Source organism: Solanum dulcamara, chromosome 2, assembly GCF_947179165.1.
Source record: "Solanum dulcamara chromosome 2, daSolDulc1.2, whole genome shotgun sequence".
NCBI lineage: Eukaryota > Viridiplantae > Streptophyta > Magnoliopsida > Solanales > Solanaceae > Solanum > Solanum dulcamara.
In genome coordinates, this window is record NC_077238.1 from 3,591,841 (window position 1) to 3,606,872 (window position 15,032).

General features: G+C 35.4%; 1 protein-coding gene across 1 annotated transcript; it reads right to left on the bottom strand.

Annotated features, from left to right (window-relative positions):
• Positions 1-2,600: 2,600 nt before the first annotated feature.
• LOC129880007 (probable isoprenylcysteine alpha-carbonyl methylesterase ICMEL1) lies at positions 2,601-12,721 on the bottom strand. Its single transcript, XM_055953809.1, has 11 exons — positions 11,958-12,721; positions 7,795-7,871; positions 7,282-7,351; positions 7,105-7,185; positions 6,661-6,735; positions 5,885-5,986; positions 5,661-5,801; positions 5,113-5,178; positions 4,861-5,004; positions 3,166-3,256; positions 2,601-3,048 (listed from the first exon to the last, which is right to left on the bottom strand). Exons 1-11 carry the CDS (start codon positions 12,338-12,340, stop codon positions 2,893-2,895), a joined length of 1,386 nt encoding a protein of 461 aa, XP_055809784.1. The 5' UTR covers positions 12,341-12,721; the 3' UTR covers positions 2,601-2,892.
• Between the last annotated feature and the right edge of the window lie 2,311 nt (positions 12,722-15,032).

The following is a 15,032-nucleotide window of genomic DNA, read 5'->3' on the forward strand; positions in this document are numbered from 1 at the left end:
CAGAAAATACCTAGTTATCAACCCAAAACATGCGGAAGTAAAACATCCTATGAACTGAAAGTCATCGTACCAAAACTCTAAAAACTAAACAAGTCTAGAAAGGGACATGCAATTCCCAAAAGATGACACTAAGAGTTAACAAAAAGTTTGAACATCTAGGTCCCGAAAAGGGACTAAGAATAGATGAGAAAGTCCACGGCAGCATGACAGAATAGCTCATCCTTAGACTCAAGCAAGATCACTACTCCTCTAGACGAGGTCTCTCCGTAACCAGCTGAATATGTTCTGTACTCAACAAAAGACAGAGCAAGTGTAGTATCAGTACACAAAAACAACAGTGTACTGGTAGGATTACGCGGTTAGCCAGTAAGCGGATCATAGACAAGTAAATTTAACACAATAGACATATACGTATACAGAACAAGCCAGCAAGTCTCAAGTTCAACCATATTCAGCAATATCACAACTCAATATTTTTCACATGCTATAACTTCACACAAGGGTCCTCTTGGCCTATAAACAATCAACTTTGTGTTGGAACGTGACACCCAATTCAAATATGAGTCAGAACGTGACACCCGATCCAATTATATGTTGAAACGTGACATCCGATCCTAAACATACCATAATTATAAATACATTAAGTATTTACGACATTATATTATCAAGAATAGATTTATCACAAAAACAGGCCAGCAAGTGATCATTTCGCACATAATCTAGTATGTTTCCCTATTCATATACGCACATGCATATCATAAAGCAATTTAACAGGTATATGAAACACATACTGAAAACTAGACCATCACCTACCTTAATTTCAAGTTTCAACAACCTTATAATGCAAGAGCCTTACCTTTTCAGATTCATTCTTCTCGTTCTTAGTCTAGAAAATAGTAAATACATATAAAGGATCAACACAATGACCTAACTATCATGAAATATACTACAATTCGCACCCTAGGCCAACCCATGATCCTCACCTCACCGTAGGGATATTTTCCACCTTTAGTTTTCAGTTCAAACCCTCCCCCAATGATTATCAACCATAATTTCTATGTTCTAGGAATCAAATGATGAATTTAGTGAGTAAAATCCTTACCTTAAGCGTGGAAATCCGTGGAAAATCAATGAAAATCGCCCTAGGTCGCCTCATGTCGTTCTAGAAACTATTTTTGCAGAAAAAGACCATTCTGGGGGTTTTCACGACTTAAGTCCTGCGACTGTCCCGCCCTGGCGGCCTCGCTCTGGCGGGATAGGCGGAGACAGAGAGCTCGTAAAGAGTCTCCAAGTCTCTCCATTTACAACATACCCTCTTTTCAAGACGTATTAAAATATACCTTTCACGCAAACTTTGATTCCGGGATTTTAGTCGCCCGAATGCGATTTCGGAAAGCCGTAAATGCTCCGTGTCGTCCTGGCTATCATCCCATCAAATTAGAGATTTGATCTCCCATCATTCACCTTATCACCCTAGCCTTTACCTGGCTCAGAATTCGTCCAAGTCTTGCCTAGGCTAAATTTTTTCGAAGTTACTACCCAAAATTTTTTGGCCTGAAATCCTTCCTCATTGGCTTATTTCTAACGACGGGGACAGATCGTTACATACCAACTGAAGCATGGTTAATATATCAACCATCGACAACTGATGTGAGAAATTTGATACCTAGGCATGTTCACACCTACCAACTGGAGCATGATTAACATAATATGAGGCATAAACATCAAGTAACCCAAGAATGATATCAGTTTGGCTCTCAAATAAACATAAGGGATGTTGAAGAAGAAGAGTTGATAATTTTGTTGCCATTTGAGGCTAAGCAGTCTCCGAGACCGTATGTTATTAAATTACTTAATTAATTAAGTTAAAATATTTGATGTAAACACTCGGGTAAGTTTTTACCTTCCCTACAAGAGAGTATTATTAGGAAATAGATGGAGATATTAAAATTAAAAAGTCCCAAACATAAAAAAAGAAAAAAAGAAAAAAAAAAAGAATAGAAACAGTGACATATAAAAGAGCCAACCCAAAGAAGCAAAATATTTAGATGAAAGAAAAACATATCGTTACCTGAATCAATCAGTTTATTCCAGTTCACCTTGTCTCATCCAATTTTAGGAAATCCATTGAATCGTGAAGTTGATTCACACCTAGCCATATCAAGGGAAGAGCCTGAACACTTGAACCCATAAGAACATGACCCTTCTTTGTGAAAAAAATCTTCTGAATTATCATCACATCATCGGTAGACATAAAAAGCAAATTTTGATATTGACTATTTAAAAATCTCAAAGAGATTGCTTAGACAAATCTTTTTGCGTGAGATGTATACAATCTTTCTAGAGAAAACAGCTCCTTGCATCTCGCATCAACCTTTTTATATTCGTCCACCGTCTTGCTTGTTTGTCCATAGTTCTCTTGTCTTAATAACGCATCCTATTCTTTAAGTTTTTTTCTTTCTTGAGTGTTAAAACGATAGATCTTTCATTTATCGGTGAATCGAATCCGCTTCAATTCGATTAATAATGAATTCTTGGCTAGAAAAAGGTATTGTGACAGGAAGACATATATAAAGGGGAAGAAACTTGCAGGAAACTCCTTTTACCCAAAAACACTTTGAAGTTCCATTAACTGTTCTTGTAGGAGACACAGTATAGCTAATAGAAAAGACTTACAAAATATATTACAATAAGAATAATTGAGTGAAGGGTCTTCTCTTCCAAGAATGACCTATTTTTATAGCTACTTTTGTTAGCAAGTTCACTTTAAACTGACTAAAACAAAGAATAAATAGGAAAAAGAGGATCAAAGTAAATCTAATCGAAAGCTACGGCGATTAATCGAGCTCAAAATGATCCCATTGAATAAATGGAAGAGTAGTAGAATGATCGTTAAAAGGGGCTAACACTTCGAGCCATCTGCAACATGAACTCAGGTACAAGGCGTTTTGTTGGAGTCGAATTTGCTCTGATGGTTTCAGAGTTATCACCATGAATTATCGTAATTAGATCATCTAACATATCATCTATTCCACCTCTCATTGGATCCTAAACGTCAGCAAAGCAATAATCAGAAGGAAAAAAAATCAAGCGCGAATAAGGGAAAGACTAAAATATGTGTGAGACCTTTTCGCGATATAAGCAAACTGAGGCATGATAAGTTACCTGAAGAAACAAATCTGTATGCGTCTTTCCTTCATATAGGATACATTCAGCTTTGACACCAAGACCTTTAAGAGTATCAGCAAAACTCTTGCTGGATTAAGTGAAATACGTTAGCAAAAGATATTTGGATCTACAAAATATATATATTATTTGAAAAGAATAACCGTGCAGAATAGCGCAAAATAAGCACATGTCATTTTGAAAAAAAAGTCCTCCTAATTGAAGGTCAAATGTTCACTGTTCATCTCATCGACACATTATCCAACTAGTTTGGACCTTGTGGAGATGATTTTACGGGCTACCTTTCCATATACATGCAGCCACTATGTTCTATGATTAATTAACCAGTTTCTCTCTGCTCCATAGTTATTCATATCAACCTATACATCATCCGTTACAGGAGGATGGAGAGAGACGTCGGGAGCTCAATGATCGCTTTACCAGAAATACTATCAGGTGTTCCTTGACCGAGGACTTATATCCTAGTAACAAAAGCTCGCTGCATCCACTGGAAGTGCCTCAAGATGGGGAATTTACGCATTAAGGGAGAGCAATCAAGATCAGCTATCCTTATTCTTGGTTATATTGGTTCTGCCTGTGACTTGTGAGACCACCTCCCACTTCCTTTTGGCGCACTTGTTTGATGAGCACTTTTAAGCCCGTTGATACAATACTAGGTTTTACAACGAAAGTTCTGATATACCTGATATATGATGGGTAGAGGGCCTCAGACAAACAAGAAAAGTCCCAATGAATTGGACCGATAGGGTTGGCGGTGGCATGTAATTAAAGACAACGAGGTGTCCATACAGAAAATAAGACAGATATTGTTAAGTGGACCTCGGGCCCGACTTAACAAAATTAGCTCATGAAGGGAGCTTTAGCTGAATGAGGACATGACCTTAGACATTACGGGATAAGGGTCGATGATTAAGGTAAAAGGTTAGTAGGTAGTCGAGGTAGTTTCCTTTTATCCAATGAGTATTAATATTTGTTGCTACACTTGTTCTGTACATTTGTTATTTTGTTGTCTCCTTTTCTTTCTTACTTTCCTGCATCAGTTACATTTCTTTTGAGCCGAGAGTCTTATAGGAAACAGCCTCTCTACCCAAAAAGGTAGAGGTAAGGTCTGCATACATCCTACCCTCCCCAAACCCCACTTGTGGGAATACACTGAGTACGTTGTTGTTGAGGTGAGGAATGCCCAAAATCATATAAGGAGACAACAGTCTATTTCCCTTGTAAGACACTCAACACCCCCTTGCATGACCAGGATGGAAATCTAGGGTTTAGACAATATAACATCATAAAATGAAGGCCCAACAGTAGATAAACCACGAATTTGGATGACTCTGACTTTGGTACCTTGTTAAGAAAAGAAATTTTGGCGTAGCTCAACCTCAAAAACTAGATCATGAAGGAATGATTGGGCAAGCCTGAATATCTTGTTCAGATAAACTCAATCCAACTTACTATATCAGGCATAAAAAACTATTGGCTCTTCCCAAAATTTCCACTCATGGAGAACTTGAAACTATTAAGCATAAAAGTTTCTCCCTCCGTCTCAATTTATGCGACACCCTTTCCTTTTTAGTCAATCTCAATAAGAATGACACAATTCTAAATTTAGTAACTGAATTGTACGTGGTGCAGTTATAGCAACAGTAAATAAGTATATGAAGAGGAGGTCCTGACCTGGAATCACAAGGAATGGAATAATCTGCAGTACCATGGAAAAGGACAATAGGAGGAAGAAGAGAAACAGCATTTTTAGCGTTCGGGTCCTGTGCCATTACTTCTGGTGAGTATCGTCTCAGACCTTGTTCCCCTTCCATTATGCTGTGCAAGTACTAAAAACAATATCAGCAATATGTACTGGAAAATTTTGATAGCAGTATGCATTCGGAAAAGCATTCATATAGTACCAGAAGTCAGTAATATATATACCTTAGAAAAATTGAACGGTACAAACCTCGGCTATGGAAGTGATCAACAAGCTTAAGGATATTATACCTGATCATGTTTTAAAATATGGAGTATTAGTTCAATCAACTCCACTACCAAAAGCAAGAAAAGAGATAATTCATTAATCATTTTGCCAGTGACCTTATTAAGCAACTTATAGCTTCTATAGCAACAATTGCTAAGTACATGCTTTTTTAATAAACAAGTAAAATTTTGAGCAAAGTAAAATTTTGAGCTCTAAAAGAAACAGAAATGACATCGATTTTGCAAGTTGATGGAAAATCATAAGCAAATATCATGGAATCTAATGAACTTCGTATATCATTCAACAACAACAACATACCTAGTGTGCGCAGACCTTTAGAGAGGTTGTTTCTGATAGACCCTCGGTTCAAATAAAACAAAATCTGGACTATATTCAATTGAAATTCTAACTTCATCTGGCAATTTAAGGTTTTAAAAAGACCTATAGGAAGAAGTATCAAAGACTCCTAAGTGTTCTAGTCCGAGGGACTTGAACAAGAACTTACCCGCCAGATAGACCAAAATACGCCTTTATTTGGGAGACACTCCAAGAAGCTCTCTGTTCCGCACCAGTCTCCTTGATTGCCTGCTCCAAGAGAGCACATGTAGCAATATGTGCACCAGCGGATTGTCCCATTAAGTAAATTCTAGAAGAAAATAGACCACGATATTTCATTCTTAATTTGAGGGAATTATTCATGAGAATGTAAGGAGAAAACAACTCAGCTACCTGTTAGGATCACCTCCATATTCAGCAATCTTGTTGCAAACAAAAGAGATACCTTGAGAAGCATCCTTAACCATGTCACTAATTGTTCCCTGAGGAAAATTTCTGCAAGCAATTAATGTAACGCCTTTAGTTATTGAAAACTGACTAGTAGTTGCATACAAGTGCAATTGAAGCGCGCATCAAATGATCCAACATATAGTATATGCAACGTAAGAGAAACAACAGGAGAAAGTTGACTTGGAATTTGTCTTCCTCGGTTGCACAGAGCTTACATCAAATCTTGGACATCGTTCTCCTCTCAGTTCTCTACAACTTGGTAAATTAATACTTCCCTATGATATTAGCTGGCTCCTTTCGGATGAGTTAGAAGTTATATTATGAGAAAGATTTTTTTGTTTGGATGCCAGAAAGATCATTTTATGATGAAAGGAAAATAAGGAATGCTCTTTAGATGAACCATCACATATATGGTAAATCAATATTCTTGCTTTCGCCTTTCTGATATAAGACCAGTTCGTTCTGTTGTATCATTTCATAGCGCACAGGATTGTTGTGGGTTGTGAAAATTATAAGAAAGCTATTAACGATCATGTGGTACATAAGTCAAAATGCCCAAATCTTTCCTGCGTAAACAAAAAACAGAAAACTAAATAACCCGCAAATGTGCAAGAAATAGAGAGCATGAATTACAAAACTCATACATCTAAACGATCCATCATGCAAAAGTACAATAAGCCCAAGAAAGCACTGTTTTTCTCAGATGAAACAGTAATCACCTGTAATCAATGCATGCCACGATAATGTCTCTTTCTGACAATTGTTGTCCTAGAAGAGAACCCCAAGCTTTGTAGCTGTAAAGCAAAGAAGAAAGAATAACTAAGAACAAATATTTTATCAAAACAGTCTGATCTGCTTAAACAAGATAAGGAGTAACTGTTCATCTATGTGTTGATTACAATGTAAAGTAAAAGCTTCTATGGTGTAGCCATGTGTAAGCAGGAGGAATAATAATCCTCAAATATTCATGCTGAAAAAGCTAATAGATCTGCTTTCGATGCTTATAATGTGAATAGTTTGAAGAAAATGTAACAGTTTCCACACTTAACAAACATATAGAAGCTGCCAGGTCATATCATCTCAGACTAGATTTTGCAACACAGCATATTCCTCAGTTATAAGGATAAATGGATGTAATTGAAGGAAATGACTTAATTACGCACCCAATGATCCATGCTCCACCTGTTACAAATGCAACAACTGGCTTTGGCCCATTCATATTTCTTGGCAGGTACAGATCAAGCCTGCACCACGAGACTTTAACCATGTATAAATCCATGAAGACATACAAGTATGCTCAAGCATCCTATGAAAATAAGGATAAATTTTATAAAGTATACCTATTTCTCGGTTGATCACCATAAACAATGCCTCTACGCACTTGACTGGAATAGAAATAGTAATACCCAACTGCATCACACAAGCATGATTTATTTATGGACGTTATATTCAAAATCCGAGGGGCAAAAGCAGAAAGGAAGAAAAACAAAAAAGGAAAATGGAAAGGACGATATCCAGAAAATACTTCCTCTGTTTCAATTTGTTTGTCTTACATTCCTCTTTAGTCCGTTTCAAAAAGAATGCCTCTTTCCTTTTTTGGCAACTCTTTAAATCTAACTTTCCACGTGACATATTTAAGACCACAAGATTAAAGCACATTTTGGTACATTCTACATATCTTTAATTTAAGACCACAAGATTCAAAAGTCTTCTTTACTTTCTTAAACTCTATGTCAAGTCAAAACCACACAAACAACTTGAAACAGAGGGAGTAACATGTAAATATGATCATATGAAGTCATCAAGGTATTTAAAGTCTTAAGTGTTCAGACGGCATATCCGAGATTTCAGACCTTGAATAAAACCAGGCATAAGTAGCATAGCATAACAGCCAAGGGCAAGAAACCTGATGATCCATCTGTAGCCTACCCTGAACAAAGATAGATGACCAGAAAAAATTTAGGAAGTGCATTTTTATATACATTAAGCTATGACATTAAAATTTGAGGGGTGAATATATCTCTATGAGATTCCGATTCCTCGTAAAATGTATATATCTCTACAAGATTTTAATTTCTGCTTCTGTTCAAAAAATTTCTTATTCTCGTTCATGGATAGCGAGTCATTCATTACTGAAGAGTACAATGTCATAGCAATCTGCCAGTTAGAGCAAAAGAAAAGTATTTTTCACTTCAGGAGAAAACAAAGAAAAATATAGGAACAACAAGTGCAAGCAATCATTTCAATACAACAGTGCCACTTGGTCTATCAAAGCCGTGGGAATGACACCAGTGATGTGCATAGAGACCATACTTACTTACCCTAATATTGGATGAGCTAACAAACACAATACAAAATAAAGTTACATTGTATATGCTATTTACATGCCATATTTTATTGATTGACTAAACTAGCTAGGCATCAATCAAAATCTAAAACACTTGCGAAGCACCCTAAAGAGTAAGGGTTTAGGATAAGTATCACTAACTATATGGACGACGAATTTAACCAACATAATAAGAGTGAAATTGAGGTGACATTAGACGGGTTTGTAATGCCTAAATGCAAACGATTCAGATATTTAGACTCGATGTTCCAGGAAAATGATACTAGATATTAAGATATAAGACATAGATTCATTAATAGGATACGACATAAAAAGATATAAGACATAGATTCATAATAAGATAATTGAGATGGAGAAGTGCTAACGGAGTATTATGCAATAGAAGGACACCTAATAAAGTGAAAGACGAGTTATAGAGAAATGTCAATTAGAACTTTGTTCATAGACATGCAGGCCATGGTGTTTACATTGCATTTAAGCAGAGGACAATAATGCTTCATTCTTGGGGTTGATTTCCCAATTAAAATTTGATTTCCATCCCAGACAAGTTGAAATAACCAATTTGAAGGGTTCTAGTATTTTCATCTAAAGATTGGGGGAGAAAGGGACAGAAGTTATAGAAACATCTTGGTCCTAGGAACAGTAACGTGAGACTTGGCTAGGAGACAAAGAAAAGGTTAGAGATTTCAATTTGCAATGACACTAACGGCATTGACAAGCTCAAAGATTAGAATATTCAAAGAGGTACTAAGAGAGCATTGCAATGACGTTGATTGGCTAACTAAAAAGGAAAATATTAAAAGAGTGATAGGCAATTCTAAAAGCTCCTCATGAAAGGGTAGGGTGAAATGAAACGTTGGGGTGATAAACAATCAAGTGGTTTCTTCATAACAAGTGAAGAAGCTGAATATTAGTAGTCTACTTAAATAGCTGTACTGATATGCAACAATAAAGAATATCAAAAAAGTCGTTGTGTAGCGTAAAATTTGATAGTGTGAAGCCTTCAGATAGCTGAACCGATCTATTCTCAGGAGAGAATATTTGGCATATAAGGTCATAGAGAGAAATCATAATTTTAACTTGACCATCTAAGATGGCAGGGTCACAGATATCTAGGAGGTGACTTGGACATGCTGATCTAAAACATGATAACCTGGCATGGAAAAGGTTGGAATTATCATGCATAACTCTTTTATGTTGATGGAGGAAAGAAGAAAATCAGTAGACGCGTTTTCTCCCTCCAAAGTTTGGTTAGCAAGATAAGGAGGCCGGGAGAGAATTCATTCCTAGGAGGCTTGCAGGAAAAGCTTATTCCTTCCACTTCACTTCCAACTTGTCATTGTTCGTAAGCAGCTTCTTGAATATGCAAGGTAAAAGCCAGCCCACCAAATATAATCCCGTGGCTAAAAACTTATCTTCAATCATTAGAAGTGAAGGTGAACAACATAATCTTACTGCCAGTTATGGCGTCTGCTCCTGTCCCTCAAGTTAACTACTCTCTTTGTTCTGTATGACTGTATTCCGTGTAAGTTCAGGTATAATCGGTTGCCTTCTCATTCATCTCATACTACTTCCAATAACACATTAAACTACATGAAAGGTGAAATAAGACGGGTGCACTTACTCATTAGTATGATAAGTCTTTCCTAACACCTGAAGTATAATTGATCGTAAACTCTATAAGGAAACATACTCCTAATTAGTGTTGTCTCCCAAGCTGGCAAAATCTTGGTTACATGTAAGGCTAGACCACTTATAAATTTTGAGCAGGTATAATCTTTCAGAAACACATAAGACTAGCAATGTGCAACACTAAATTTTAGCAATTGAAATTACGACCCCATTGTCGTGCATACTAAATAATGTTCTCTAGTCGATAAAGTAAATGATTATAGTTCCATAGGTATCTCATTCAAATATCTTCTTACTAGTAAATTTCCTTAACTGTAGAAAAGGGGAGATTGTTTTACTTAAGGTCTCATAAAGCATACTCTGGTTTAAAAGAGCCTACCTTTTGTGGCTAGGCAGCAAATAGCAATACTTATTCCTATTCCATGAACAGACATGATCGAAACATATTAGGAAACATTTTTCCTTAGTATGTTCACATAAAAGTCATAAAACACCAAAAGAAATCCAATTTCTCTCTGTTTCTTTCGACCAAAAACTCTAAGATTGTACTTACAGAAAAGATACAAACATACATAAAGCCAATCTTATCATCAACTCAATCTAAGACATTAAAATAAGGGAAGAGGGTCAAAATTGCCCCTGTACTACTCAAAATTAAGCAACTTTGGCCTTAGTAAAACTTTGCCTAATTTTACTCTCACAATTAGGACAAAAGTCTCATTTTTCCCCTTGACCCCTAAAGGAGCTCCAACAGGTAATTGTAAATCATAGACAAAAATTGAGGGATAAATTTAAACCGTCTTTCCTCGAAGTATTTGGACACGTGCATGCTGGAGTTGGTTGGTAGCAAGGATAAATACAAGACACATGTGTAACGATTTGCTGCAGCCAAGGTATGAATGAACAAAAATTGTAATAAATCACAAATTTGAGCAATTCCAGATAGCATAGAGGCAAATTTGGATCTTTTTCCCTTAAAATAATTAAAATTCAGAACTTCAAACTTTCCAGAAGACAAAACCAATACACAAATTCAAACATGTAACCAATAAAACCATTTTAACCAGAATACATCAACTACGCCTCAATCCCAATCAAGTTGGGGTCGGGCTCTACGAATCTCCACTTCTTCATTTAAGCTCACTCCATATCATCATCATACTAAATAAAACCATTATAACCATAATACAACAACTACACCTCAATCCCAAGCAAGTTGGGGTCGACTATATGAATATCCACTACTTCATTTAAGCTTCATTCATATCATCATCATCATACTAAATAAAACCATTATAACCAGAATACAACAATTACGTCTCAGTTCCAAACAACTTGGGATCGCCTATATGAATCTTCGGTTCTTCATTTAAGCTCATTCATATCATCATCATCCTACTAAATAAAACACTATAACCAAAATACAACAACTACACCTCAATCTCAAACAAGTTGGGGTCGCCTATATGAATCTCCGGTACTTCATTTAAGCTCATCTCATATCATCATCACACCAAATAAAACCATCATAATCAAAATACAACAACCACACCTTAGATCCAAACAAGTTGGGATCGGCTAATATGAATCTCCACTGCTTCATTTAAGCTCATTCATACCATTATCATACTAAATAAGACATTCTAACCAAAATACAACAACTACGCCTCAATCCCAAACAAGTTGGGGTCGCCTATATGAATCTTTGGTTCTTCATTTTAGCTCATTTCATATCATTGTCATCACACTAAATAAAACCATTATAACCAGAATACAACAACTAGGCCTAAGTTCCAAATAAGTTGTGACTGGCTATAATAATCCCCACTACTTCATTTAAGTGTCATTCATATCATCATCATAATCATACTAAATAAAACATTATAATGAGAATACAACAACTACGCCTTAATCCCAAACAAGTTGAGGTCGCTTATATGAATCTTCGGTTCTTCATTTAAGATCATTGCATATCATCATCATCATACTAAATAAAACATTATAAACAGAACATAGTTTAATAAAAAGAAGTATTACCCGAGATATCGTAAGAGTCTAAAGCAAAGCTTAGTTACAACATAAGTATCAGAAGCAGCCCTTCCCACTCCTCTTCGACAACCCTCAACAGCTCCAGACAAAAGGGAGCTTTCACTGGCAATACGTCGCCTCCTCTGCTGCTGCATAACAAGATTAGACGACAAAGAAGAAGAGTAACTAAAAGCTCTAGAAAGAAGGGGTTTTGCCTCAATCTTTGAATCATCATCATCTTGAACAAGAAGTATGGTTGATGAAGAAGATGAGGGTATAATATGGGACTCTGATCTGAGTAACATTGTATCAGCAGTAGCAGAGGATGTTGGGATCAGCATTGATGGTGGTGAATTGGGGTTAGAAATAGGAAGAAGGTTAGGGGGTTGCATTGAGACAAGAAAAAAAAAGATTTGATTTTTAACTACTATTGAAAGAACAAGAAGACAAAGTTATCTTGGAAAGAAAAAAAAGGAATGGGAAAATCAAGAAAATAATGTTATCAAGAATTCAAGATTCGATTTTGATTGCTGAAAAAGTGAAAAAAAGAGTTGGATTTTTGTTGGGTTGTTCTGTACCGTTAAAGTTAGTTTAATTGGGGGATGGGAAGAAAGAGAGGAAGATGGTGGATCAAGATTTTCTTATCTCCATGAATTATTGATTTCATAGAGATTTGAAAATTTTTTGTGTTTTTTTGTTGACAGTTAGAATTTCAGAGGAGGAAGGAACAATAGTGAGGTTAGGTGATTGGGTCAGGACTAGTTTGGTTCCACATGTTGTTTTCTTGTTGTTTTTTTTTTGTTTTTTCATTCCATGTCGGAAACCTGCATTGGAGTCTATTTGAAATAACGCTCCTAATAAAATTTTTCCTGTACCAAATGCATAAATTCGAAACTTCTAATTAATAATGAAATAGTCTCATCATTGAACGATAATTCATGTTGATCCACATGTTGTGTTATCATATGTTAGTTGTTTGTTTTCAGTTTATGTTTTTTTCCTTTTTATAATGAATTGACAATTGCTATGTTTTAGATACACACAAGATAAATCGTGCTTCAATATAATAACCTAGAAATGACACAAGAAAGATATATAACGTTAGGTAAGTTTCGTGCAACATCGATCGAGAAAGCATGGCAGGAGTTTTGAATTTGAGACCCTCATTTGAAAAATCACTTGATCTCTTACTAGATTTAGGGGTGGACATGATATAGTATGGTATATTGAAACTTCTATTTGGTAATTTTGATTTTCGATTTTAAAAATATTACATTGTTAGCATATCAAATTAATTCGGTATGGTTCAATATTTTAAAATTCGATTTTTGATATTTTACGAGATGATAAATCGATAATCATAGTTTGTTAAACGAAATTTTATATATTCATTTATCACTTCGACGTTTCAAAAAATGTTTCAACTATATCATAATAACCAGTGTTTTTAAAGACATTTTCAGGGTAAGCTCCAGAGTAGAGTATACCAAAAACGCTCCAGGCCGCAAATAAAATGTGTAGATCCCTAAGGTGTATGTCCTAGAATTTGGGGCGTAAGTCCCCAACATAAACATGTAAATTTCGGACATAAAAGTATATGCTACGAGTGTAAAATTTGATTTTTATAATTTTTAAAATATTTTTGTTATGAATTATGTTTTTATTATTGGTGATGCACTCTTGGAGTAATTATTACTCTTGTGTTCTACTAGAGAATGACATATTTTTGTACCTTCTTAATACTACGAGTTTCAAAACTCTTAGTTATGACGTATTTAATATCATAAAAAATTAAATTTTTTTAAAAAATTTCGTGTCGAATCAAACTATGTCAAATAAATTGAAATAGGCTAAGGAAACCAATGTCAAGTACTTTCTTTTTAGGTAAGAGATGTTTTACCCCGATATGAGACTTTCAGACATAAATTCAAATTAGTCGATTCCCAAGCGAATACGAAACATCGTATGGAAAACCAATTACCAAAAAAGCGCATAAAAGAATTAGAAAGATGGAGATCAAGTTTTATTTCTAACAGTGGCACATTAGATAGATATCTCAGAGGCCCAAACAGTTGATCTGGAAAGAAAAACCAGAGGCCCAAATTTAGGTAACTGACCGGGCTTTTGTTATTGGTTCCATGTCATCCGGTTTAAAGAGATAGACTGACAGGCTTCTAAGTTGAAAATTTACCTAAAAAGGGGTGTAGGTGAAATTTGAGGCATACTCCATATTGAGAAAAGTGAAGTGATATATAAGACAGAATAGAAAGTTCATATGGTACTTGCGTTTTTAGGTTTGAAGATGTGTAGCGCAATAGACAAATCTGTAAGATTTATTATAGGTCAAAGCGAACAATATGTATCAATAATTTGGATTGTGACAATTATTATATCAGTGACGAGCTCCTGTAGTAGAATGTTGAGGCAAATCTAAGTGAGGATGTTGAATTCCTCAAGCGAGTGTATTCGACTTCTACAACGGAGAACATGCTGATGAGAGTGGATCAAAGAGATGGATTGACAGATTTCTAAGTTGATACTTTCCTTAAAAAAATGGTGCATATGATGACACCGTACACAAATCCTATATCAAAAAAGGGGGAGAAAAATAAAATGCTATATAAGACAAAGCACGAGGACATGGTATGCTCAATTTTTAGCTCAGTAGTAGAATATGCGAACAGGATAAATATATGAGATAATACATGTCAGGGACTTGAATATTATGACAAAGTTGTATTCATAATTATCACAAGCCTAACAAGTTTCCCCACGTAATGAATTTAATTAGATGCAGCGCAGTATATGTACTTATCTTGATTTGATAAATTAGTTGAATGAAAATTACACAACTAATTAAGAAAGAACGAGTGACTTGAAAAGACTAATTAAAAGAGAAAAGAATCATTAAAGAGAGAGTTTGATAAGCTAGAAGTCGAGATGTTCCCCCAAAAAGAAGAAGTTAAGTTCAAATTTAATTTGTTAAATCTTGATTAAGGGATAATTATATTCTCTTTAGGCAAAAAAATACGAGAGTATGCTAGATATATAAGAAAGTAAAGATAATGGATACGAGACTTTATT

Bases quoted from the DNA above. Each gene is read 5' to 3' on its own strand.
- LOC129880007 (XM_055953809.1), bottom strand. From the start codon at position 12,340: ATGCAACCCCCTAACCTTCTTCCTATTTCTAACCCCAATTCACCACCA. The intron at 5,179-5,660 runs GTAAGTTCTTGT...AAACATGATCAG, and splicing joins TATTTTGGTCTATCTGGCGG to GTATAATATCCTTAAGCTTG. The intron at 3,049-3,165 runs GTAACTTATCAT...GCTGACGTTTAG, and splicing joins ATACAGATTTGTTTCTTCAG to GATCCAATGAGAGGTGGAAT.